The 25,919-nt window shown below is 38.5% G+C and overlaps 1 protein-coding gene and 1 non-coding gene across 22 annotated transcripts in view; both read left to right on the top strand.

Annotated features, from left to right (window-relative positions):
- The window catches only part of LOC136837769 (IQ domain-containing protein E-like), a 143,427-nt gene that overhangs the window by 81,982 nt on the left and 35,526 nt on the right, over positions 1-25,919 (top strand). For 18 of the 21 annotated variants that reach the window (XM_067103267.1, XM_067103284.1, XM_067102963.1 and 15 more), the window contains 3 exons: positions 568-633; positions 11,557-11,708; positions 22,521-23,272. In XM_067103267.1, the coding sequence (XP_066959368.1) occupies positions 568-633; positions 11,557-11,708; positions 22,521-23,272 (970 nt within the window). The remainder of the gene's footprint in view (positions 1-567; positions 634-11,556; positions 11,709-22,520; positions 23,273-25,919) is intronic. The other 3 variants (XM_067103285.1, XM_067103085.1, XM_067102867.1) reach the window with 1 other exon arrangement.
- Positions 13,537-13,641, top strand: LOC136842003 (U6 spliceosomal RNA). Its single transcript, XR_010854137.1, has one exon. It is a non-coding gene; the product is annotated as a U6 spliceosomal RNA (small nuclear RNA).

Here is a 25,919-nt window from a genome sequence, read left to right as displayed (position 1 = left end):
ACAAATGAATTTAGATGAATGAAGGAGATAAATCAATTGCCATAGAAAGTAATAAAGGAGCTAGTGACCTTTGTAACCTTGAGTACTGTCAAAGAGCTACAGGTGCTCTTACAGAAGTTTCATGGGTATTTGGAGACCACAGATTTGTTTAAATTATAAGGTTGTGATGAAACAGAATTATGAAAAATTTGTATTTGTGTAGGGACCTGTCTAAAATTCGTGACGTAACTTTGTACAGGTATATTAAAATGAGCATATCCTATTTTAAATTTAATGATCACTTGATATCACAGAAAGTAATGTGCAGACAACCAAATAATGACTTATTGTTAATAAGACAGGTACATACTACCCAATTAACTTACCTACCTTTCATTTACCTGTGCTAGTATTATTGTGGCAGTTACCTCAGTTTTGGATAGTGCCATATGAAGGGAAAATTGAAGATGAAGGCTTGCATGATAGAAGTCACAGGTTATTTTACTTTTAAATAATGTCTGGGAATTTTAAGATAAGTTTTATTTTTATTGATATTTTTTCTTGATCCTGACTTTACCACACTGGTAGAGAGATCACAGTTCTTCAGTCATCGTACCAGACAACACTCCTTCGACAACATCTTGGTTTAGTCAGGTGTGCAATAATGCATTGTCTTGGCTTTTTTATTATCTGTTTGGAGCTTAAAATTTATTAGTACTGTATTTTGTGCCTTATTTTTTTTATTATTGGCTCCCCATTAGCTTATGCATCACTTCAACTTACAGTATTTACTGTACTCGAACACTGTCTTTTATTAGTTCAGAATGGTTAATCTTAAACTATGCCTCAGTGTTTGAAAGAAAAATCTCTGTTACATCCTCCTTTCCATAACTCAGCTATTCATGATGTATGTAAGATTGTATGCCCATACAACTCAGGTCGTTATGTGTGGTTGGTAAAGTTAACTATTTGATCTGGCTGATGTATCATGATGTGTTAGTTTGCTGTTAAACAACTTTCTTGCTTCTTTGTAGGTAGTATTCCTTATACTTTACAGTACAGTATTTCCTTTTGCTGTAAGTGGTTGACTTAAAAGTTTTCATAGAAATTAGTTCCCAAAATATGTAGTACTGTAATTGAAAACAGAGAATGTACTGGAATGCTTAACATCTCAGAGGTTTAGATCTTCTTAGAATTACAGTTGCTTGGCAGTTCAACCAGAGCTTGAGTCAGAATGCTTGATATTTTAGGACTGGTGTGTAGTTTCTGCATAGGCTGTCTACTTTAGTTCCATATATGGATTTACATGTAAGAAAATATTTAAAAGAAATTATCGTCATTAAATAAAGCCAGGTATATGTACTGGCTGCATTCCCACTTTTAAACCCAGTGAAAGTCCCCAAACCCAACAGTCTTTTGTTTTTTGTATAGCAGATAGAGGAACGATAGTAGTCTGACTGTCAATGCATCATGTCAGCAAGCAGTGCTGTTAATAGCTGTCTTCAGATTTCACCAGCCTGTTTCAGCTGTGCAGGATCACTATTTTTCTGTGTTATTCTATCCAGCGTCTCATCTTTAAGTGCTGTCAAACAGTACTATCAAAGGAATGATTTTATAACTGGAGAAGTAGGATACCCATTTATCACTCCTAAGTGCAGGAGCCAGGTGTTCCTATTTAGAGGCCTGCAATGTTGGTGACCTGTTCATCTTTGTGAATGACCAGATCAAGCCGATAAAGATTATCACAACAAAGAATCTTTGACTATTTTTAGGAAGTGTCAAATAACATTCTTCCTCTTAATGTAGCTCCTGTGGTAATCTTTTGGCAGCAGCTCCAAAAGTATAATCTCACCGTCTGATATTTCATAACTGATGAAAGTCTTGACAGAGGAGTGCCTAAGAACTATCTTTGATAAATCATATGAGCTCATTACACATGCACATTGTGTTGAATTGTTTACAAATGCATTGATGGTCTTCGAAGCGTATCTCAACCTTTCAGTAGTTTGCTGAAGTAGAGGCAGTAAGTTATTTCAGGTTGATGAAAAAATTACTGTTTGCCTTTTATGAATTACTAACTTTTCAAGAGTATGTAAAGGATAAGATGGTTTGGCTGATATTTTACAACCTCTCTGCTGTAGTTTACTTAAACAAGTACCCCTATCAAAAGCTTTTTAGAAGCAGTGGATTGCGAGTAAAGGATCTTAGTGGAAGATTTGTTGCACAAGTCATGCCAGTCATTGGCATGTCAAGGTGTATCTTTGCACCTGATGGAGTGGGTTAATTTCATGAGACATCCTTGTACCTTGCTATCCCTGAGTAGCCCAAGAGACACTGTTTTTACTTTTTTCTTGGTGTGCTGTGTTACCAGTTTATTACACTGCAGTGCTATAAATTTATTTATCACTTCATTACTGTATTCTTTTTATTTTAGATCTAAGTGTATTTGGTTAAATTAATGGAATAGGATTTTCCTTTAATGTTTGGAACAAAAACTTTCCAATAGATTTTGATTGTACTTTATCAAAGACCAGTAAATTTCATGTCTATATGGAATTGTATGACACATTTCTGGTGGGCATAAAGATCTTTGTAGATATGTTAATATTTTAGATTGAATTCACATTCTCAGACAATATTAGCAGTGAACACTGAAGGATATGAGAATTGAGAAAAAGGAAGGGAATTTGTTTAGGGATTACAAAACTCCACAAAGCTTTGTTTGTCTTAGTCCAAGAAACTATGTAAATTCACCTTTATGGCTTCTGTTATGATACTTAGAACACGATCTCATATTTTAGTGGAAGCTTGAGTAAGAAAGTAAGAATTGTGGGTCATTGATGAAATGATGAGGTAAACATCTAGGAAATACAAGAAGGAATTTTATAGACACAAACATACACATAAGTTAAATGTAGATTAAGAAAATGAAAATGAACTGGAAGGAGTTGGTGCAATAAAGAACCAATGGAAAACATAGCAGATGAAGAGATTAAAGTGACCGTCAGGAAGATCAAAAATTGAAAAGCCAAGGGCCATGTAGAACAAGAAGTAACTTAATAAAAGCAGCATGTTTTTCCTGATGTTCCTACCCTTACACCTCAGTTGCTTGTTGCCTGTACAAGATTGGGGTATTTCTTCCTTATGTTGTGCTGTTTGAAAGTTAGAGTACGTGTTATTTAAGAACCCTGAAATAATTCTGTTAAAGGATGTTAAAACTTGAGTTGGAGTTCAGTTGACAGGGCTTTGTGTATGAACCTTTGAAATGTCAAATGCAATGACATAATAGTACCCAGGGTTCAAAAGAAAGGGTAACTAGAGCCAGAAAACATGGTACATGACCAGTCTATTTTAAATTGTTGAGGGTTGTTTTTATCACAACTCATTAATCATGTGTCACCCCTTTTCTCTGGATGTGGTTATCCCAATGTCATTGGACATAACAAATGAGACCCATAAAATTTTCACTGCACATGCTGTATCTTCCCTACTGGTACAGGTACTTCTTCCACTTATTGGCTTTTTTGTTTGATGTCATGGAGTAAACTTTAACATTGCTGGTTTGCAAGGATCACCAGGATTACCTTTGTCAGCAGCAGCGTTTTTTTCATTATTTTTACTCTAGTCCCTTCATGTTCATGTGTATTGTGTTGGTTTTGACACCTTCCCCTTGTGGGTTAAGATATGGTTGTTTCTTTCCTCTTCTTGGCTCAGTCAGTGAATTTTTGCTTTAATCATCTGCATTTTCATTTCTGTGTTTTAGTAACTTAAATGAATCTTTTTGGGATGGGTCATTATCACTTTTATCTTGAACGTGCTTATTCTTCACCCCTTTTGGAATACCATATTACTGTAGTACTCAGTAACCTGTCTTTTAGTTTTGAATGGTTAGTATATTATTATTTTTGGCTGCTTTTTCTCTCGCTCAGTGTCTGTTACCAATTATGTGAATACAGTTATTATCTAATGATTTCTTTTTGGTCAGTGATAGTAATCCTGTCTCTCAGATGTGTTGTCATTCTACTCATCCACAAAGTGCTGTACTTGCTGACAAACTAGGTCCTGAAAAATAGGTATGCAGCCTTCAAGGACTCGTCCAGCCTCCTGTCCTAGGTGGGCCTGCACAAGCTGGGGTCACCAGCCCCTTGGACTCATTAGGAACTTTGGCTGAGTGTTCAACATCATTCCCAGATAACTTCAAAGAGATGTTGCATTCCAACCAAGAGCGATGAGTAGACATTTTCAAGGTAGTAAACCTCACCCTCTTTGTCAGAGAAGATGAGTGTTGGCTTCCTTCGTAGATATTGTATCCTTTGGTGGGGCTTGCCTCTAGAGTTGCTAGATGAATTGGGCCTCTATTGGGGTGGGATCAGGGTCAGGGTCTGGGGTCATTGATGCTATTTGGTACAGTTATTCCCTTTCTTATCTGGAACCAAGCCCCCTGTCCAATCAACCAGTGACCTTTGTATCATATTCAAGTGACCAGAAAGGTTGCGGGCCTTGCAGTTCAAGGTATGATTGATCATTTTTCAAGTAGTAGGCTATCGAGAAAGTACTTGATTTCTACAGCCACCTCTTCATCATCCTAAATGCATCAAGAGGTTGAAAGCCCAGTCAACGATTTCATCCCACTCAAGATGTTCTTTTCCAGATGGATACTGGAGTTGGCAAGGAGGTTTATTGGAGAGGAAATACCTTCATTTTGTCAGGGAAAGGGGACACTTGGTGATTTTCCCTCAAGTTTATTCAGATTTCTTTCTAGATGACTGGCTGGTCATGGCTTCTTTGAGGGAGGAGTTGCAGAGGCATCAGTTGACACTCTTCAACTATTTCACTCCTAGTCCTCCAGATCATATGTAAAGTTTGACTTAACAGCTTACCAAGAAATGAATTTTGATGAGGAAGGAGTTGGTACACCCTCATTAATTCATTTCAGTAACTGGATCAAGAAGTCCTTGAAGGTTATGGAGCAGTTTCAAAGGAGCATTTCATCTGAATGCCAAGTCATTGCAGGTTCTCATTTGTCACCAAGTGTTTCAAGAGAAGTTTGTTCTTTACAACTGGCTGTGGGTCTGCTCCCTTCATTTTCAGCGGACTGGATAGTTGTTGGATCATCCAAGCCTGAGGATTACCAAGTAATGGCCTCAGAAGATGTTTTGGTGGTGAGATAGAATTAATCTGCAGAAGGGTGTATGCTGATGTTAATGAAGCCAGGACAGTTGAAGCTCTCGCCTCATAGATGTCTAAGCAGTGGAACACTGGTCTGTGGAGAGACAATAATGTTCTAGAGTTATGGTCTTAGTGTACATCACATCAAGAAGGTTCTCACTGTGAAACCCTTTTTTGTCTAGCAGTAAAGTGTCTTGTGTGGACCCCAGGGGATTGAAACATCTTAACTGACAGCTTGAGCAAAACATATAGGGACTGTCCTCTTCCCTTCCTGGCATATTTCTCTTCCTTTCTACAAAAAAGAGAAAAATGTGGAGAAAGTACCAGTGGGCAGGACAGAGCATTCCCAGTGACGATTTTGCAGATAAGAGTCAGGTTAGACAGGGATTTCTGCACCCATAGAAATAAGGTGAGATATGAATGATGGATTTGTATAAAAATTTTTTTTTTATTTTATAAAAACATGGTGTTCAAAAAGTCACCATTATGATCTTTGTAATAGCCCATGGCATAAAGTGTCAGACATCTTTGTCCTATCATGAAAATTATATTTCCCGTAAGGTACAAATGCTAAGATGTTTTTAGTGACATTATCATCTCAGCATATTAATATAGTGTCCAAGTGATCCTGATTCGGTATGTGAATGGCATTTTCCTCCTTCCTTGGGATGCTGTAATGATATCTATTTTTTTTAAGGACATATAAAATTGTAAGAAAGAAATTAACATCATGGAGACCAATATATTCGGTTGCTCATACCTTCCAACCATTGGTTAGTGTTACTATAAACCAGAAATTTAGATACAAAACTTAAGCCATCAAGGGACCCACTGCTTATGAAGTGCTTTTGACTACTAATGACAGTCCTTCACCTCTTCATTTTGAAAGGTCTGGAAGCAGCTCGGTCTGGTATTGAGTACTTACGTAAATCGGTGTCTTTGAAGAGAAAGGTTTTTAAAACTCTTAGTATTTTGTTCATGGCCCAAACTTTCCCTTATGTCTAACACAGCTATTCCAGTTGTTCCTGCTTTTTTGTAAAGAGAGAAATGCAACATCACTATTGTCTTTGAAGTTTTCATAGGTAAAGAGCAATGTGGTTAAATTTTTTAAACTCAGTGTTTATGCTCTTTGAGTAGTAATATAGTGTAAAGGCAATATACTAATAAAAGGTTGCTGAAACTAAAAGTATTTTTAATGGTAATAGTTTTTATTTTTATTATTAAGGCTTCTTAGTGTAGACCGGATCAACTTTTCTTCTAAATCATATGTTAAAAAGACACCTACAAGTGTCATATTAATTTATTTATTTATTTTTAAATCTTGCATAGTAGGCATTGTAGTTATGTTAAGGCAGTGCTGTACATAATCAGTTGTATTGTAGTATTTATAGTGTTTAAATGTAAGTTTTAATGTTGGTTTGTTTTTGTTTAAAATGTTCTTAATAACAATGGACTGACCCTATAAATGTTATGCTTTAACTTACAATGATAACTAATTCAATTCTTAAACTTTCCTTTTTCATATAAACATAAACCCTCTCCCTTGCAGTTAGAGCTTTGATATTAACACATGTTAACTGATTGGCATGGTTTCTCAAGCTTGGTTTAATTAGTCATTCATCATCTCATAAGTATATACAAATGTTTGGGATCTGCTCAAATGATGGTTTGCAAAGAGATTAAGAGGAAATTTTGCTGGATGAAATATGACTGATAAATGAAATAACTGAGCTGAAAGTAAAGTTACTTGAAATTAGAAAGTAATTTGCTGTTATTTTTGCGTCTGCCAAGGAGGTTATGTATTTAGTTCAGTTCACTTGTCTGGTTGTTCGTCAGCAAGAGTACGCAAAAAGTCGTGTGTGGATTTATGTGAATATTTTACCAGTGGTTAGCCATATAGCTCCAATAAGTTAATAGGAAAAACCGAACTGCAAAAATAAACATGAACTAGCATGGTAGCTTATGTACCAAGTTAGACTTTACAGATATGTGAGCCATGTAATGAAATATATTACAACACTTAGTAACTTGGAATTTTCCCATTACAGAATGAAATATATTACAACACTTAGTAACCTGGAACATTCTGTTTCCCATTACAAAAAAGAAAATAAAAAATTCAACCATATAACAAAATTAAATACAAACATATATAATAAATATTGTCTCTAGGGAAACATTTGCTGTGAATGAGAAGCACACAACTAAGCAGGTAATACTGAGCTTATATTTACACAAAGTAGAGAACTTATCTTAAATAAAATGCTTGCAGTCTCACAATCTTAATGGTTGTTTTTACATTAGTTTCAAAATAAGCAACTAGGTGCAACAGTTGTAAAATGTACTGTAAACTCCAAGTATCATTCATTATGGTTGTAAGATATTTTGCATTGTGTTATTTTATGAGCTTCCTGCATTTGCCCTACAGTTCTCTTGGTTTCCTCCAAGATAGTCTTTAACAATTTTCAAAGTTTGCATTTAAAGTGTACATACCCCACTTGGGATGTGTCTTGACAGAGTGATGATAAATTTTCATTCAACATACTACATAAATTTCATTATTTCTGTAAAGCATCGTGAATAGGATTGAAATCAGTTTCAAATGAGGCAGAGCCCATTCCTGTAATTCAGAAAAAGTCATATTTTGTAATGACAGATCCCCTAACATACCGGATTTAAAATTCTTACTGTCTTCACCTTTACAGTAATATTTGGGCTCTGTTAATGAGGGAATGCTATGAAAGACATGAAAAAAAGATCTAATTGTTTATTTTTTGCCAGATATACCCTGTATATTAGGGTATGTCTTCTTCAAAAAAAAGTCTGACTGTAGTTTATATCTCCCTTTGCTCTGTAAGATTTCTTGAGGATCACACAATTATTTTCTAATTTTAAAAAGTTCAACATGATTATTGAGCCAAATTGCTAGACTCATGTGGGTTGCTCAGAGGATTTGTCCTTAAATGAGTGAGCATTGAAAATGGCACAGGGTAGAGTTGAAGAAGTTGACTGTTAAGTGAGAAGAGATCAAAGGGAATGAAGATGTCAGTGCATCCGGGACTGAAGGGATGCTGCAAAGAATCAAGGCACACTACACTGTAAGCAGTACCTCCCCTGGGTTTGAAGGGACATACATGAATACAGTTGATATTTGGAAATGCAAAATTAAAATGTGGATGGTAAATGCAAATGAACAAAGTTAGAAGTGCATTAGATGAAATGTTATTGTGTAGTATATGTATGTAGAGCCTGAAATCATTGAAAGGGTGAGAAATTTAGATATTTAGAGTGGGAAAAGGTTAGTGCAGGTGCAACAATCAATTAGTATGAGTTGAGATTGTTTGGTTATGTGGAAAGAACAGAGGATTATAGACTGGTGAAAAAGAATGTCAAATTTGCAATTATTGTAAGGTAGGAGAAGACCCTGAAAGTGCTGGAAAAGGAATTGGAAAGAAAGGGCCTTAATATTGCACCTAGGAAATGTATGAATACATTGAGAATAGTGATGATTGAGGCAATTTATGTAAGGGGGTTAACTTTCTTGCTGGCGAGCATTATGCCTAGGTTTTTGAAGCAGTAACTGTCTTATGATTTTCTGTCTAGGGGCTCATCCACCATTTAGTAGTTAAAGTATGAATGTAGCATGACAATTGTCTTGGTGGCACCGCCCCATATTTAGGGAAGTGACATGATGTTGAAAGAAAAGTAGCTGTTATATATCATATAATTCTAATGCATAACTTACTGTACTAGTGATGACATTTTTGGCAAAGGTACAAGATTAATTATGTGAGGGTATTGCAAAGATTCGTGACAAAAGTATGTTTTTTTTTTTTTTTTTTTTTAGATTTATCATATCACCTAGAATGAAAACAGTGTGGGATTACCATATAGATTTTGTATTATAATGCCCTAGAGCAGTGGTTCTTAAACTTTTTTGCCTTGCACCCCCCTCTGCATTATGTATAGACCCCCCCGCTCACCCTGAAATTTTTGGGACTATAATCTATAAACAATATGTCTATTTGTATGCTATTTATACTTATCATAACAATAAAAGACAATTCATAAACAAGATTTGAAATTAAAAATTTACTTATATTTTGAATTTTTAGCATGTTTTGAGATAATGATTAGAAAAATATATGGGCAAGATAATGTTTTGGCAATTTTGTAGGTAACATCACAAATTAAAAAAATAATTGGCACCATCTGGCAACTCTGCTTTGTGCCCTTTGGGCTTCTGGCGCCCAGCGGCACGCCCCAGTTTAAGAATCACTGCCCTAGAGAATTAATATGGCTATGTTAAACAATGAAAAGTTTAGATAGTTGTAAGTTAAAATCTTAAATTTATAACAACATTGCTGTCTTTGATGGTCATAAGTTATTTAATTTTCTAGCATATCTATGCTAGAAAGTGTCTTTCTTATGCCTGAACACTGAATAGTTTTGGAGTGTGAGTGTTTTCATCTCAATGGCAGTTGACCATAAGTTATCTCATTTTATAGCATATCTATAAAATGGTGGACTTATGGTTTTTTTTTATGTCTGAATAACGAATAGTTGTTGAGTAAGTGTTTTAATCTAAATTGGTAGTTTGATCTATCATCAGTTCGAATATTCATCCCGGGAGTTTAATATATTTTTCTGAGTATATAAATTTATTTGATAGGGACTTACTCGAATTTCAGACTATATCTGTATTAGTGTGAAAATAATTCTGATTCCCCAGAAACAATGTAAGAAATCAGTGTTCTCTGAAAGATGGCCAGTAGATAACATGAAAACAGTATCAATTTATACTGTTGCCCCAGTGACTTATTGAGGTGGATGTATGCTATCAGTACTCTTTCATTTGTGGTAGATGTAATATTGAAAAGTTGCAGCTGTTGAAGTGATGCTTCCAGTCAAGCTCCAAGCATTGAATTGGTCACACTCATTTGACCCATATTTATTGGGTGATTGACCCACATGACCTAATCCCAGAATGCAGAAAAAGGAACAGAACAAATCTTAAGGAAATAATTAAGTATATTCTTTGTAACTATAGTTTTCAGCCAACAACAATTGGTATGTTTTGAAAGCAAATTCTTGAAAGAAATGTTATCAGAATCCTCAACATTTTCAGTTTATTCAGTTGTTAAATTTCAAGGATTGGTAATTTATTAAATGAGATCTAATACATCATATTTATTGGAAACAAACCCTTTAAGCCAGTCTTAATGTTGCAGTTTCTCAGTGGCATCCAGACAGCCATTCTTTTTAATGAAGTTTGTTGGAAAGAGGGTCTTCTTCCGTAGTAATAATAATAATAATAATAATTTTTATTAATATTATTATTATTATTAATAATAATAAGCCTCCAGCAGCTCATCATGTATTTATCTTTAGTCTTCTTGTAAGCACTGAATCCAAGAAAAGATACATGGTTAACTTGGTTTGCTTTATTATGGACTCACTTTTCATTACTGTAGGGTGATGGATGGTCTTATATATTTTATATATCATTGACTCAGTTTTGGTAATTAGTTCTTTATACCAGCCAGCTTGTTTGAAGCCGAGAAACCCTACCAGCTTTCATTTGGAAATAAAGCATGCATCTTCTTAGATGTGCTCCAGTAAGGCTGAACTTTATTAATAGCCGCATCTTATTGCTTAAGCAGTCCATACTGATATTTGTATTGTGCACATTGTTTTTATTAGTCTAATGATCTTTCAACCTATGAGGAAGTTTCTTTGAGAATTTGGTTCTAAAGGCATACTCTGAGCTATTGGATGTGCATTCTCTTTGCCTGTACTTTGATACTAAAATCATGGCTAATGCTGTCTTTTGCCTTAGAGCAACAGTAAACAAATTTTTAGAAACGTGTATGTGTAATTTTTTTGACAAAGAATTCCAAGTAATGTATTTACAGTGTTACACTTTTATTTTAGAATCTTATCTTGAATTATCTTGAATTTTTTTTATTTGATCAGTTTCCCTGCCATAATTGTCTTTTATTTCTATGAAAGTGTAATAGTTCTTATTTTAACATTATGCAACATAAAAGTGAAACCTCAATCTTAGGACAAGTATGGGGTTACAAGAACTTTTATAACCAAAACAGTTAAGAAAACTGTGAATTAATTACTTTACATAAATGCCAGTAAAGCATCCTTGTTAATTTAAACTAAGCCATTTAGATTTTGAGTTCTGATAAAATATTGTTTAATTATGAATTCAAAGTAATGGAGCCTAGTCTGGACTTCATCTAAGAATATTTTCCAATGTTTACTGTATTATAAATTAAATATACATTATTTTTTAGCTAAGGTTTACAGTATTTCTTAACAGTGAAATGTAATTAGGTGGTACTGTATTTCTGCATGTAATTTCATATGTCATGACTATTATGATTTTTCATGCAGTTCAGAGCTGGATAGCTTGCGTGGAGAAGTTCAAGCTTTACAACAGGAGGTTATTGCTCTCCATGATTCCCAGCGTCGAAGAAACGAACACCCTTCTCCTCCTGTTTCCCAGCGTTCAGCTCGAGGTCTTACAAGACCTAGTGCCTCTAGTGGTAAGATTGTTTTGTAGCTACAGTATGTTTATATTGCAAATCTGTGATGAGAAGTTAGGCTGATATATGGGACAAAAGTAAAGTTATATCTAGGATTAAAATGATTTTTGTTCATGAGACTTACCTGCCAGATATATATATAGCTGTATTCTCCGGTTGTCCGATAGAATTTCAAATTTCGCGTACACGAGTGGCCGGTCAGGTGGTTAGTACCATTCCCGCCGCTGGGAGGCGTGGGTATCAGGAACCATTCCCATTTTCTTTATTCAGATTTTTCTTCTGTCTGACTGTCACCACTTGTTGTCAGTTCCTCCGCTTTTGATTTCGAAATTTGTTGTCACTTAAGTATTTTGGTTGTTTTTTGGTATTCGACTGGATTCAGGACTTGGCATACGCTTTGTGGACCGCTTTTGATTTTGCTTTTGACTTTTCTTATAATTATGATGTTCACCCCCTAGCTATCGAGTCTGTAGCTTGGGTGAATGTAAGGTGAGGCTATCGAAGACTTTGATAGTTCCTCACTCTTTATGTATGATATGTAAGGGTGTTCAATGCTCTATGATAATCGGTAATGAATGTGTGGGATTGTCTGAGGGTGAGTGGAAGATATATGAAGCCTATATGCTTTAATTGGAGCGTGATAGGCTGAGGAAATCTTCCTCTAGAGTGCATCCTTAGTTGGACAGTCAGGGTTTTCTCCTACTAGTAACCCTGTAGTAAATTTATTACTAACCCTGTAGTTTGTTGCTGCAGAAGGTAATTCCCTGGCTCTCGTGTGGAGTCAATGCGTGCTCTTGAAACTAAAGTGAATGCAATTCAAGCGCATAGTGTTAGTGCTAGTGCCCCTAGTGTTGTGGAGGGGCGTCAGATCGGCCCTATAATGCCTCTAGGCCTGGACCTCTGTCGAACTCCCAGGACCAGGGAGGGGCATATCGAAAGCCGCGAGGGGTTACGGGGCTTCCCACCGATCTGGCGTCCTTCGGCGGGTCCTGATGGCGCCCTTACCCAGGCTGCCAGGGATCGTGCTCAGCACGCATCCTGAAGGATTGCTTCTTCGTCCTCCGACCACGTCCCTCCCCGCCCTCGGGGAGGTTGGAGCTCGGTTGGACTCTCGCCCTCTTAAGAGAAGCTTAGAGGAGAGGACGCCCACGTCCCTCTCTCAGACGCTTGTACTTCCTTCCCCAAAGTTGCGTGGATATTCCTCTGCAGAAGAGAATAAAGTGTTTTTCGAATGATCACTCTACTCGACCCCCTGTCGCGCTAAGGCAAGGGGGCTAGAGCTTTTCCCTGTGGAAGGAAGTATACGCCTCTCGCCCCTTTCCTTCTCTCAGGTTCAGCCCTTCTTCCGAGAGAGTGGCTTCTCCAACGCGTAAGATTTTGTTGGGTTTGCAACAACAGCTACTGGATGCTCTCATGAACCTTTCAAGATTCGAATCTGCCTGTTAAGAGGTACAGACTTTCACCTTCGTCTCCGGCTTGGGAGAACGATACAAGCGTCTGTCGTCTAGAGAGTGTTTAGTGGCTTCCTATTCGTCTTCCCGAGTTGAGGTGTTGGCCTTTTCTTGTCTCGCGCCAGGAGCGCCGCCTTGCTCGCGGCTTTCTCACGCTTCACGCGCCTCACCTTGACGCCGGGCCTGGCCACACGCTTCAGCCATGACGCCGCCACGCTGTGACTCTCTTTCTAGTACTTGCCACGGAGCCTCGCCCACGCCATGACGCCCTCCGCGCCGCTTCGTATAGCTTCAAGTCTTGTGTTGACACCGCTCCAGTTGTTCATCATGTCGCACAACTACCGCTTCAACATCTGATGTCCTTCTTAATTTAGCCAGTACTTGCTTCGGCAGTACTTATACTAATTGGAACGATACAGAGAAGATTAGCATGGCTCTTGCGCCAAGGATGACACGCTAATCGTGAAGCGCCCACATTTTTTTTATGTTTACTATACGCACTCTGAGATTTGACTCTTCGTTCGGCGGGAGTTCCCGCTTACGTATCGCGAATCGGAACTACTTTCACCACTCACTCAAGACCCACCAGCTGCGGAAGAACATCCTCTTTCGTCACAGCCTTTGTATGAAGAGAATCTTCTTTCGTCTTCTTCTTCCTCTGATTATCAGACTCTGGCTTTTTTCTTAAGGATCTGTTTCCTGAGACTTTTCAACCGTCGGCTCCTCTCTCTCCACCTTCGCAGTTGTCTTTGTCTTAAGGGGAGGCGTTTGGCGAAAAAATCGGAAATAAAATTTTCTGGGATATTTTATATATGGCATCATACATATCCTGACTATCTTCTCAGAAAGTTTTATTTATAAGTTCGCCACAGTTAGAAGTTATAAACAAAACAGTAACCTATCATAGTCAAATTACATTTTTCATATAATGTAATGATATTGTCAGTATATCGGTGGTAATTTCCTTTTAGCTATGAAATAATATCTAATGCGATCTATGGCAACCCTGTGGACATAGTACGCATCAGCGAAAGACAGGAATGCCGCAGGGCAGTCAGTGGCAGTCAGTCAGTAGCAGCTCAGAGCTTGACTAAGTAAAAAGCGTCGCGTGGCCAACCTCAGCCGTGTTTGACACTCGCTTCATTTAGCTTCATTTAGCGAAGTTATATTACTTTGCAGGTCTATTTTTTGGCTTTTCATTATGTCATAAAAACATCAAACTGTGTAACGGCAAGCAAATAAATACACAGAGAAGCAAAAAATATCGTTTTTCTCAAAACTAAAGTTATCGACATTCAAACTGCATCTCCTTCATAACGCTTGCACCGATCTCAGATACAAAAAGTAAGCGAAAGCTAAATGTTTGCATAACAAAGGGGCTTCCATGGAAGCAACACGAGACCCGACCACGAGAAAGAGTTTTTTTCCCGAAGGAATGTCACTTCCAAGAGGTAGCAAGTGACTCCTTCATCTCCAGACTCCCTTTGCAACCAGGCTTCATTTTGCACAAGCCTGGAAAGAGTGAGGGGCAGACGTTTGGTCCCTCCTACTGTTAGAGAGAGGTTACTTGATTCCCTTCCTGTCTCCTCTTTTGTTTTTTGTTTCCCAACTGCCTTCCTGTCAAACAGAAAATTGTTTTGACCTGTCTGAACAGATGTTCGAGCGGGAGAGCAGTGGAACAGATATTGGACTCGGTGTTCCCGGGATTTTACTACAGATTGTTTCTAGTCCCGAAACTTTCAGTAGGCTGGAGACCCGTCTTGGGCGTCAACAGGTCGAACAACTTGGTCTGGAAGGAAAAGTTCAAGATGGAGACCTGCAGTCAATACTAGGAGCCCTTCATCCCGGGGATTGGGTGGTATCTTTGGATCTCCAAGATACTTATCTTCACGCCCCAATTCATCCACGTTCGGATTGAAGTATCTCCAGGTTGTCTTGGGGACTAGGCGTACCAGTTCAGGGGCTCTCTGCTTTGGACTCTGCACAGCAGCCATACCGCGTTGAAAAGCTTACCAGCTTCTCGTCCGATCAGCGAAGTTAAGCAAGCGTTAGGGTCTGGTCAGTACTTGGATGGTTGACCGCCTGGGTACACCAGATGCTGTTGGCGTCACATTTTGCTCCGAGGGTGTTTGCGTCTCATGAAAAAGCGTTGCGATGCAGTTGCATCTGTCGCACGTCAGGATCTCACGCTACTTGGACGACTGGTTGATTCGGCGTGCGTCGAGGCGAAGGTATCTGGAGGACCTTCAGTTGACTCTGCAACTCGTGAAGTCCCTGGGACTTCTGGTCTGTGGAGAAGTCGCAGCTGATCCCCTCACTGTCCATTGTGTCTGGGAATTCAGATCTATTCAGCGGCTTTTATAGCGTCTCCGTCGCCAAACGGCAACTTCTATGTACGAAAAAGTTTCGGCCTTCTTGGAAAAGGAAACATGCTAGGTGAAGGAAGGAATGAGTCTGCTGGGGACCATTTCCTCGCTGGAGAAGTTTGTTTTCTGGGAGTCTGCATCTCAGGCCTCTTCAGTTCTTTTTGTTGGAGAACTGACAAAGCAAGGAAGACTTGAAAGAGGAATTGAGAATTCTTCCTTATAAAGAGGATCTGTGGTGGTGGCTCGATCCAACGGAATTGCAGAAAGGGATCTCCCTCAAGCTTCTGAACCCCAACCTAGTGTTGTTTTTCCGACGGGTCGTCCAACAGGTTGGGGGGGCAACACTAGAGGGAGAGAAAGTGTTAGGAACCTGGAGAGAGGAACAGGTGTCCTGGCACATCGACTTCAAAAGATTTGGCGGCTATCTTTTAGCTCGCCAATTCTTCGAGGTCCAAGTTTGCAATCGTGTAGTTCTAGCAAACTCGGACAATACTTGTTCCCTGTTCAGCCTTGCAAGAGAGATTATTCTTTGAGCCTATGCTCGCAACATTTCGATTCTCACAAGTTTTGTGGCAGAGGTCGAAAATGTTCGAGCAGACCTGCTCTGTTAGGCGCCATCAACTCCTGCCGAAGGAATGGACCCTTCATCAGGAGGTTTGCCAAGATTTTTGGAAATTTTGGGGTCGCCATCTTGTGGATATTTTCACGACCTCAAGAACAGCGAGGCTCCCTCTGTAAAGCTCATCTGTACTCGACCCTGGGGCAGTTGCGATAGTTGCTCTTCCCTGGGATTGGGACGGGAATAGATGTTTACGCCTTTTTCCCCGTTCTAAATTCTGGGAGAAGTCATACGCAAGTTCGCTGCCTCACAAGGGATGAGGATGACTCTCATCCCCATGTTTTGGCCTTGAACCACTGGTTCTCGGAGTTTCTCTTCTGGTTGGTAGGCGTTCCGAGGACCCTTCCTATGAGAGCAGACCTGCTCATACAAACCCACTTCACGAGATATCTTTGAATCTCCCGCTCTGAACCTGACTGCTTTCAGACTATCGAAACTTGGTCAGAGCGAAGGGGTTTTTCTGGCCAGGTGGCACGGGCCATCGCTAGAGCCAGAAGTTCTTCATCTAAAGGATATATCTAGCGAAGTGAGCAACCTTCAAAGGTTGGTGTAGAAAGAAGGGCTTTTCCTCTTCCTCTATCACTGTGAGCCAGGTTGCGGATTTTCTCCTTTACTTAAGAAAAAGAAAAACTCGATATAGCAGTTCCGACTATCAAGTGTTATCGGAGCATGCTTTCGATTGTATTCAGACACAGAGGATTAGCTTTGTCTGACAATAAGGACCTCCACGATCTTACGAGCTCTTTCCAAGAGGTCCAAGGTTCCTCAGCTGATTTCCCCTGCTTGGAACTTGGACGTAATGCTCAAGTTTTTGATGTTTAGTCCTTTTGAGCCTCTCCACTCTGCATCTCTTAAGGATGTTACTCGAAAGCGGCATCCCTCCGTGCGAAGAGAGTGAGAGCCGAGGCCGTCGTGTGGGCTTCAAGGAACACAATGCTGTCTATTCTTTAAGCCCTAAGTTCTTGGCTAAGAATGATAGGTCTTCTAACCCTTGGCCTAGACACTTTGAAATTAAAGGTTTAGCAGACCTTATTGGACAGGAACCTGAGGGAGTTCTATGTCCAGTTAGAGCTCTCAAGTACTACCTTAAAAGAACACAGGACACTCGTGGTCCATTGGATGTTTTATGGTGTTCTGTGAGGCAACCAGTTAAACCTATGTCGAAGAATGCACTGGCATTCTTCATTAGGGACGTCATTAAGGGACGCACACTCTAGTTGTGCGACTCCAACTTCAAGTTGTTGAGAGTTAACGCTCACGAGGTGAGGGCAGTTGCTACCTCCATGGCGTTCAAGAAAAATATGGTACTCAGTGACATTTTTAGTGCCACATTTTGGCAAAAGTCAATTCGGTGTTTGCCTCACACTCTTGGCAAGATGTTTAGGTAGCATCTGAAATTGCTTTCGCTGGGACCATACATTGCTGCTTCAGCAACCTTGGGGACAAGGGGTAACTCTGATCCTATCCCCTTTTTAATTGTGTTTTTGTGGTTGTTGGGTCGACTACTGGAGGCAGTCTTCCCAATCCTTTGCAAACTAACGCTTTAGGTGTTGGTTAGGTGGTTAGTAATGCTCTTTTGTCCTCTTTGTATGGGCTATGATCTAGTCACATTGTGGTCACGCCCGCTGACAGATCATCTAGAAGTCGCCAGCTATATAGGTCACTACCTCGCTGGGGTCTCTAGTAAAGCAGAAGCAGACTAGAGTGACAGTAACCACTCAGTCAGCTACGCTATCAGATAAGGAACCAAAATAATTTTACCAATAATTGGTTTTTTCCCTATTTCTTGGCTGTCTCTACCCCCCTCCAAAGGTGGTATTCAGCTATATATATATCTGGCAGGTAAGTCTCATGAACAAAATGATATTTTAATGATAAAATAAAGTTTGTTCATACTTACCTGGCGATATATATATTTATTTATATTCCCTCCCTCCTCCCCTCAGGAGACAGTGGCGTTAGAAAATCTGAATAGAAAATGGGAATGGTTCCTGATACCGCCTCCCAGCGGCGGGAATGGGTACTAACTAATTGGACTTACACTGTGTGTGCCGCGAAATTTGAAATTTGCCTGGACTGAGAATACAGCTATATATATCTGCCAGGTGGGCATGAACAAACTTTATTTTATCATTAAAATATCATTTTACAGAGAATAGGAGGGTAATTAATAAACCTTGCAGCTTTTGAAGAGCTACATCGTATACCTGATTTGATGCAAGACAGTTTCTGTCAAGAAAATGTGCTCTTATGTAATATGAAAACCAGTGTACAGGAAACCAATGCCTATATTTAGCATTGCCCAAAGAAAACAAGAAAGGGGATTGGAAAGGAAATTGAAGAACCCAAAATAAGAGTAATTGCTATATATCTGAGCTCAGAGTAAAAAAAAAAAGACAAAATTTACATGAATACAGAAAATTTGAGAAACTTTCAAGGGCTGTATTAACACTTTCATGATAGAAAGGCAAAATCCTGTTTTTTTCCTATAGACAGATAAAAAAATTCTTGTGTAACAGGATTGGCCTTTTGAAGTGAAAAGAACTGTAACAAAGAACAGCCATGGAAACAATATTAATACAAAAGTAAAAATGTTGCATATCAGTTTCCTCAAATAATACATTCCAAGATGCTTGAAAGTTAACTTTGGTATGTTTGGAGAAATTCAAATATTGGTAATTACTATATAAGAAGGCAGTAAAAAGAGATGGCTTAAAACCACTGATATTTTAGACTACAGTTGGAAAGGAGAATTTCATCAGCATATTCCGATGGGAAAGAAGTAACTGGTAAACAATATGCCCAATGACATATTTGGTAAATGAGTTTAAAAATATGCTCACAGACATACTCAGAGCAAGTAGTTTAGAGCTGCATAAAGCAGAATTGATGTGTAAATGGCTCATCCAGTCTAAGCCATATCCAGTATCCCATAGTGTTATAAATCCCCTGAAGAAAGTTATAAAAGTGTGCTGAAAGGAATATTGTGAGGTAGTCTCAAACACCACATGCCTCCTGAGTTATCATTGAAATCAAATCTAATGGATCACTGGAAACTGCGTAGATTCCAGGAAACTGAGCTAAATAATGCAATTAGACCCAGAACCTTTGGTGCCAATGACAAATCTTTCTGCAGAAGTAATGAAGAGCATTTTTGTAAGAAGACAGATTTCACCTTGGGATATTGATGGATACTAGTGAGAACAAATAACACTGAGGAAATAGCATTGTTACACCTGATGAATATGAATTTATGAAAATGCCTTTGTAATGGTTATTGCTTGAGTCACCTTGGTCAGGACCATGAGAAAGCTATTGGACTGTCCGAGGGTGAAACCAGCCTGTCTTGAGCCTCTTTTCAAAGTGATGTTGACACCTCACTTCTTTCCCTCTACCTACTACTTTCTCTGTCTTTAGATAAGTTTCCTTTTCTTTAGCAGTCATGGTCAGGTTTAACTTCTTTCTTGTTTCCATCTTCTGTTCAGATTCTTTTTCTGACCAGAACTTCCTCTGAATCCTTCATGGTTTTTCTTTGCAGACAGCATTCTTCCTTTTTTGCTGTAGCTCTTACCTCTTCTTTCTTTTGGGTGTTTACTAGACCATCCTTGGCAAACAGTAGGGTTTCTTTACACATAAAGCCAGTTCTTCTTGGCTAAGGCAAGGTATTCCTAAAAAATATATTCTGTAATGTTTCTTAACTACAACATCCTTTTAGGAGTTTCGGCGTAGTAGACTTCAGTATAGTTTCTCTTTATTCCCATTAATTTTATCTAATACAATTCCTGGGGTGGGGGGTTTCAGAGTATCCACGTACAATTTCACTTCTGCTTGATCTTGTTTTATGTATATCTGTGAATTTGTTCCACAAATTCCCCTCACATTGCTATCAAATTCTGGGAAGGTTGCTGGACTTCACAAGTTTTCAATTTTGATGGTGTGCTGGAGAAATACAAATAATGTACAGGTGCTCTTATAGTATATGAAACTGTCCACTGATCAGCATGACTCACCAGAAAGGCAGATCAAAGACTGCATTAAAATCAGAATTAAAAGAAAACTTACAATATCGGAGACCAAAGCAGAAAGAACATTGGCTTTGCATATCAAGTGATAGCCCCCCACACACACACACACACACACACACACACACACACACACACACACACACACACACACACACACACACACACACACACACACACACACACTGCTGCACTTTCCAGTCTGTGGAAGGTGCACCTTCAGTGATTTTACATAAATCAGGTACTGTAGTTTTATAACAGTAGTTATTGATATGGACACCTCAGTGCAACAGTTAAATATATATAAATAATAAACTTATGAATATTATTATACTACAATATCAGAAAATTAAATTTTTAATATCTGTACTTTTTTCTCCAGTAAAATTATGAAACTCTAAATTCTTCATCAAAAGATAAATAATAATTATATTACATGTACACTACAGCTACTTGTTTATCTGTAATAGTAAATTTTAGATCTTGCATGCAACATCATATAAAAGCATTAAGCTCTCCTGATGATGGCGAATAAAACGATATGAATGAAATGTATTTACCAAGATAATATGAGTGTTACGGAACATAGCTGCCAGTGTGGCAGTGTAACCTGCTCCACTTGTGTCTTTTCAAGTTTTGTCAAAATTTCAAGGTTTTGGCATGAATTACCAACTGTTAGAATTAACTTTCAAACATTTCCTCTGACAGTTCTCAGATTAGGCAGTGTCATGGTAGGATCCATGTTCATGGAAGGATGCTGTGAGCTATTCCAGTACTCCTTGCTTTTAATTTTTGCAGGATTAGGCTTAGATTTATTTAACACAAGTTTGATGTATTAATCCAATCAAGCCCATATCTTATATGGTGACTGGCCTTCAATCTACGCAGATTGGGCTTGTCAAACAACACCTAAATGGAGAGTGGTAGTGATGGGGGCCATTTTATACAGTTCAGACTCATTATGATGACATAAGATATTTTGACACTCCAGTTATGTCAGCCAATTTTAAAAGTTCAGCTATTTTATTTTTATATGTAAAAATAGATTTATATTTCAGAATTCAATAAAAAGACAAAATGAAGTTGTAATAAAAATTAGACCCTATGACCTATTTTTACATATTTTTTTTAACATCAGTTTTGTTTACATAACTGTTTGAAGACTAATATTTTTATCAGATTTGCTTTCAACTAGTGTACCTGATTAGCTAATTTCATAAATGGAATATCTGATAGACTACTATTAGTGCTGTGTATGTATGTGTGTTATATGTGTATATATATATATATATATATATTATATATATATATATATATATATATATATATATATATATATAGTATATATATATATATATATATATATATATATATATATATATATATACATATATATATATATATATATTATATATATATATATATATATATATATATATATATATATATATATATATATATATATATATATATATATATATATATATATACATACATACATACATGTACTACAATCGCATTTCATCTTTTATTATTGCTGAGAATTTAGGGAATTTATTCTTAATAGTGGCCAGTTCAAAGAAAGACATTAATTTCTTGGAGATATCTGGATTGATAGCAGTGAAGATAGCATTGTAGAGCCATTGACTGATGAAATCTCAGCAGTAGAGGCCAGTAAAGCTTGTGAATTTATTAATAAATGAAATTGAGAGGAATAATGTCCTTTTTGTAAGTTCAAGCAATATGCCAATTAAAAAAAAAATGCCAGTTCAAAGTTGTAAGGAAACAGATGGACACTAGAATTTTTGTAACTTTTGACTTTAGTTGACTGAAGTTTCATCAGTTTATTTTTATTTTATTTCCTATTTATTCTGCTTGTTGTTAATTTTATTCTACATGAATGTTTATATTTGCATTTTTTTTCCATTTTGTTATTTTGGTTCTACTTTCATTTCCATTTTTTATGTTTAAATTATACATGTCTTCAGTTATATACTCTTTACTGAATAAGTAAATAAATAAATAGATAATTAATACTGTAATGTAATATACAGTATTGTTATAAATGTATTAAGAAACAACAAATGTAGTGGTCTTGCCGTTATTCTTAACTCGCCTGTTTATGTCAACATATTTCTGAAGGTCCTTCCAGTGCTGAGACAGAGTGTGAACTGTATTTTATTCTTATTTCAGCAAATCCATTCCAGTTAATGGAAGTCAGGATTTTTCTTTTTTTTTTCTTCTGTGGGGCCAAACTGATTTTCCCTTATTTTAATAAAAATTTAAAAACTATTTTGTGTACATACATTTATATTTGTTGTTTCATTGATATTAAAGAAATGTTTATTTTTCAGCATCAAGGTCAGGTTCTAGCAGTGACAACACACCTGCTCGCCGTCCTCGTCCTTCTAGTGCTCGCCCGCCTTCATCTGGCTCTCGTCTTCAGCGCTCACAGAAATCTTCTAGTGAACCACGAGAAACTCCCCCTCCAAGTAGTTCTCGAAGAACTTCAGTTCAGCAGAGCCCAAGAAAGGGTGTGCCCCCTAGATCCTCTTCAAAACCTCCATCTTCATCATCATCATCATCCCCATCAAAAGGTTCTGTTTCTAATATGATGACATCTGGGAACAATGCAAGACCCAGTAGTAGTAGTAATAATAGAAGAATACCATCCTCCTCTTCAACTCCCAAGGCTAGTCCCTATGCTTCTCCGAAGCATAGTTCAATTGGAAGAGCAACCTCCTCCTCTTCTGCCTCAAAAACCCCTACTCCTAGTTCCTCACCTAGGAAGACAGTAGGATCTGTGTCTCCCCAACATAGAGTAACAAGCTCTTCATCACCACAGCGTAAAACAGCAAGCTCTTCCTCCTCTGTTGGGAGAATACCTACTTCACGTTCTTCCTCGAGAACACCCACCCCTTCTTCAGTGGGATCCCCAAACAAGAGTGCCACACCTAATCGATCACCCTCAAAAGTTCCTGTAGGTAGAAGTTCTGCAAGTCCTGCCACTAGTCCCCTAAAAAGAGCAAAAGTACGAGAAGAAAGTGCTAGCCCTTCGAGAACGCCCAGGTCATCAAGACAGGGATCTGTACAAGACTCCTCAGCAGTAAGTATTGTTCTGTTGTTTCTTTTTTTGGTGTGAAGTAGTTAGGCTCCTTATGTGCCTGTTACATTCTTATTCACTGAAGATCTAAGAGTGGGTTTCCTATATCACCTGGAAGTGATTGAGTGTTTACTCACATGCACCTTCTTTAAAATGCTTAAAATGCTCTCAAAAACATTGAAAATATTTCTTGCTTAACAAAAATATTTAAATCATAGGACAGTTTTTTAGTAGTTTGCACTTATGAAAGTAATCTGGCCTTTATTTTTTATATTTTTAAACACAGATTATGGTTTATTTCACAGAAATTATGTTTATCCAATTTGGAGTACTGTTACTACAGGATGGGAAAAGAAATGTGAACCTTGATCATGGTAGCTCTAGTTTGTTATTCCAGTCTCATCATAGAATGTGCTCTCATGTTACATTTTCTGTAAAATGTTAGTAAATTTTTAAACGAAAATTATACGTAAGTATTGTATTACATGAACCAGTAGTAAAAAAAGAACAACTGTTCACATGATGCTGTTATGAGAATGTGTCATTGTGATTGAGGCAGATTTCCATAAAGATAATAAATGGGTGACTCATACATGAAAGGATTTTATGTGGCACTAAACTGGCAGTAGGTAAAAGCCTAGTTGTAGAAACTGATATCAGAGCTCTTACTTTTTGGGGATCTAAGTTATGATGTTATCTGATCATTCAGGAAATTGCTTGTTAATATGCTAAAAACTTTGCAAATAATATGAAACCCAGCAATGACATATGAATAGTAAGAATCCTAGCAAACAAAGCACGTTGGACATGAGTTTTTTATTAAAGGTCCCTACCAAAATAGATTGGTATAAAAAAATGTGCTGGTGCACATTACATAATTTGTTTTTTGTATACTGCAACGTAAACTTATTTTGTTCCATGACTTACCTGTGATATATATATAGCTGTATTCTCCGAAGTCCGACAGAATTCCAAAACTCGCGTGGCACACGAGTGGGCCAGGTTAGTACCATTCCCGCCGCTGGGAGGCGTGGTATCAGGAACCATTCCCATTTTCTATTCAGATTTTTCTTTCGTCTGCACTGTCAACAACTGTTTTCAGTACCGCCTTTGATTTTCGTAAACCTATTTTCCACTTAAGTATTCTATTTGACTTTTGGTTTTTGTCTTTGGATTGTGATTGGCATACCTTTTGTGAATCGATTTTGATTGCTCTGGATGATAGCCTGATCTAGCGTTAGCCAGAGTATGTTGTGTGAATGAGTTTAAGGTGAGGCTACCGAAAGTTTCGCAGATCCTCACAATTTATATGCATGAGTGTGGAAAAGTAGGTTTGCTGAAAATGATCGCTTACTTTGCCTCCCACCCTGCTAATTTATTAGTTCAGATTTCATTTCGCACTTATAGTGCTCCTTGCATCTGGAAGATGGCTAACAAAAATATTATCTTATTAAGGAGGTGGTTAGGGATTGAGCGAGTCAAGCGCATAAAGAAGAAACAATAGTAACGCTTGGGTCAATCAAAGTGCATCGCCAGAAAAACGGACTCGTAAGGCGGACGCTGAAGAGATATGTCCAATAAAGCATCGTAACTATGTCGTTACAACAAATCAAACACTTATGGAGTTGCGAAGGAAATGTAAGGTTTGTTTTTGGAGATAGTCTACCAAGAGCAGCGGAGGACGCCACGCAGGCAATGGCCGCCTCCTAGCAAAAGTAAAACAAACGCTTTCGCGAAGTTCAAAGTAGCACGGTAAAACGTTAGCGCTACACTTACTCAGGTCGGTATCAAACATTAGTTTTAGTCAGTGAGGAGATAACCTACCATAATTTTAGTTAAACGACGAGAATAGGTTTTATCTCCGAGACTGATTTATATCTATCGGCTAACGAGGCGAGCCAAATTCTAGTACTGTGAGGCTAAGCGGAGTTGAGACTTCCAAGTAGGTACTCATTTCAATATATTGACTGGGGGCCTTCTGTTGGGCATGTCGTCTTCTAGTCGCGTTTTCACCGCCGCTGGATCGGGCCATCGCGGACGCCTGGGCTGCAGCGACGCCCGAAGCAGCTATCCTGACGCTTGTAGCTGCTCGCCAGACGCCCTCCTCACTGCCGTGCAGGACGCTCGGCTGACCGCCATCGTGACGCCCGGCAGCAGCTATCCTGGACGCTTGTAGCTGCTCGTCAGGACGCCTTCTTTAAGCTGCCCGCAGGACGCCGCTGACCGCCAGCGGACGCCCGCAGCAGCTATCCTGGACTTTCTGTAGTTGCTCGTCAGACGCCGCGCCGCAGGAGCTCGCCTGACCGCCATCGGACGCTCCGCAAGCAGCTATCCTAGACGCTTCAGCTGCTCGTCAGACGCCTCCTCGCTGCCGCAGACGCCGATGGACTCAGAGGACGCCTCTTGGTTGCGGCGACGCCATAAATCAAAGACCGCGGGAAGCGAGATCCCATCTGCATGTTGGACCGCAAGGCCTTTGTTTCTCCCATTGAAGAGGAGTAGTTCTTGTGAGTCGCAGCCTGCAGTCCCTGAGCAGCCTCCCTTCTCACCACGGACTACCAGGTGTTAGCCGGTTTTTCTTAAGGACTTGTTTGGCGACAAAGCCCTCACCCTCTCTCTCCTCCTTCGCAGTTTGCTTCATTCTAGACGA

This window comes from Macrobrachium rosenbergii, chromosome 1 (assembly GCF_040412425.1).
Source record: "Macrobrachium rosenbergii isolate ZJJX-2024 chromosome 1, ASM4041242v1, whole genome shotgun sequence".
NCBI lineage: Eukaryota > Metazoa > Arthropoda > Malacostraca > Decapoda > Palaemonidae > Macrobrachium > Macrobrachium rosenbergii.
The sequence above is the reverse complement of the archived record's forward strand: the minus strand, read 5'-3'. Positions and strand labels throughout refer to the sequence as shown.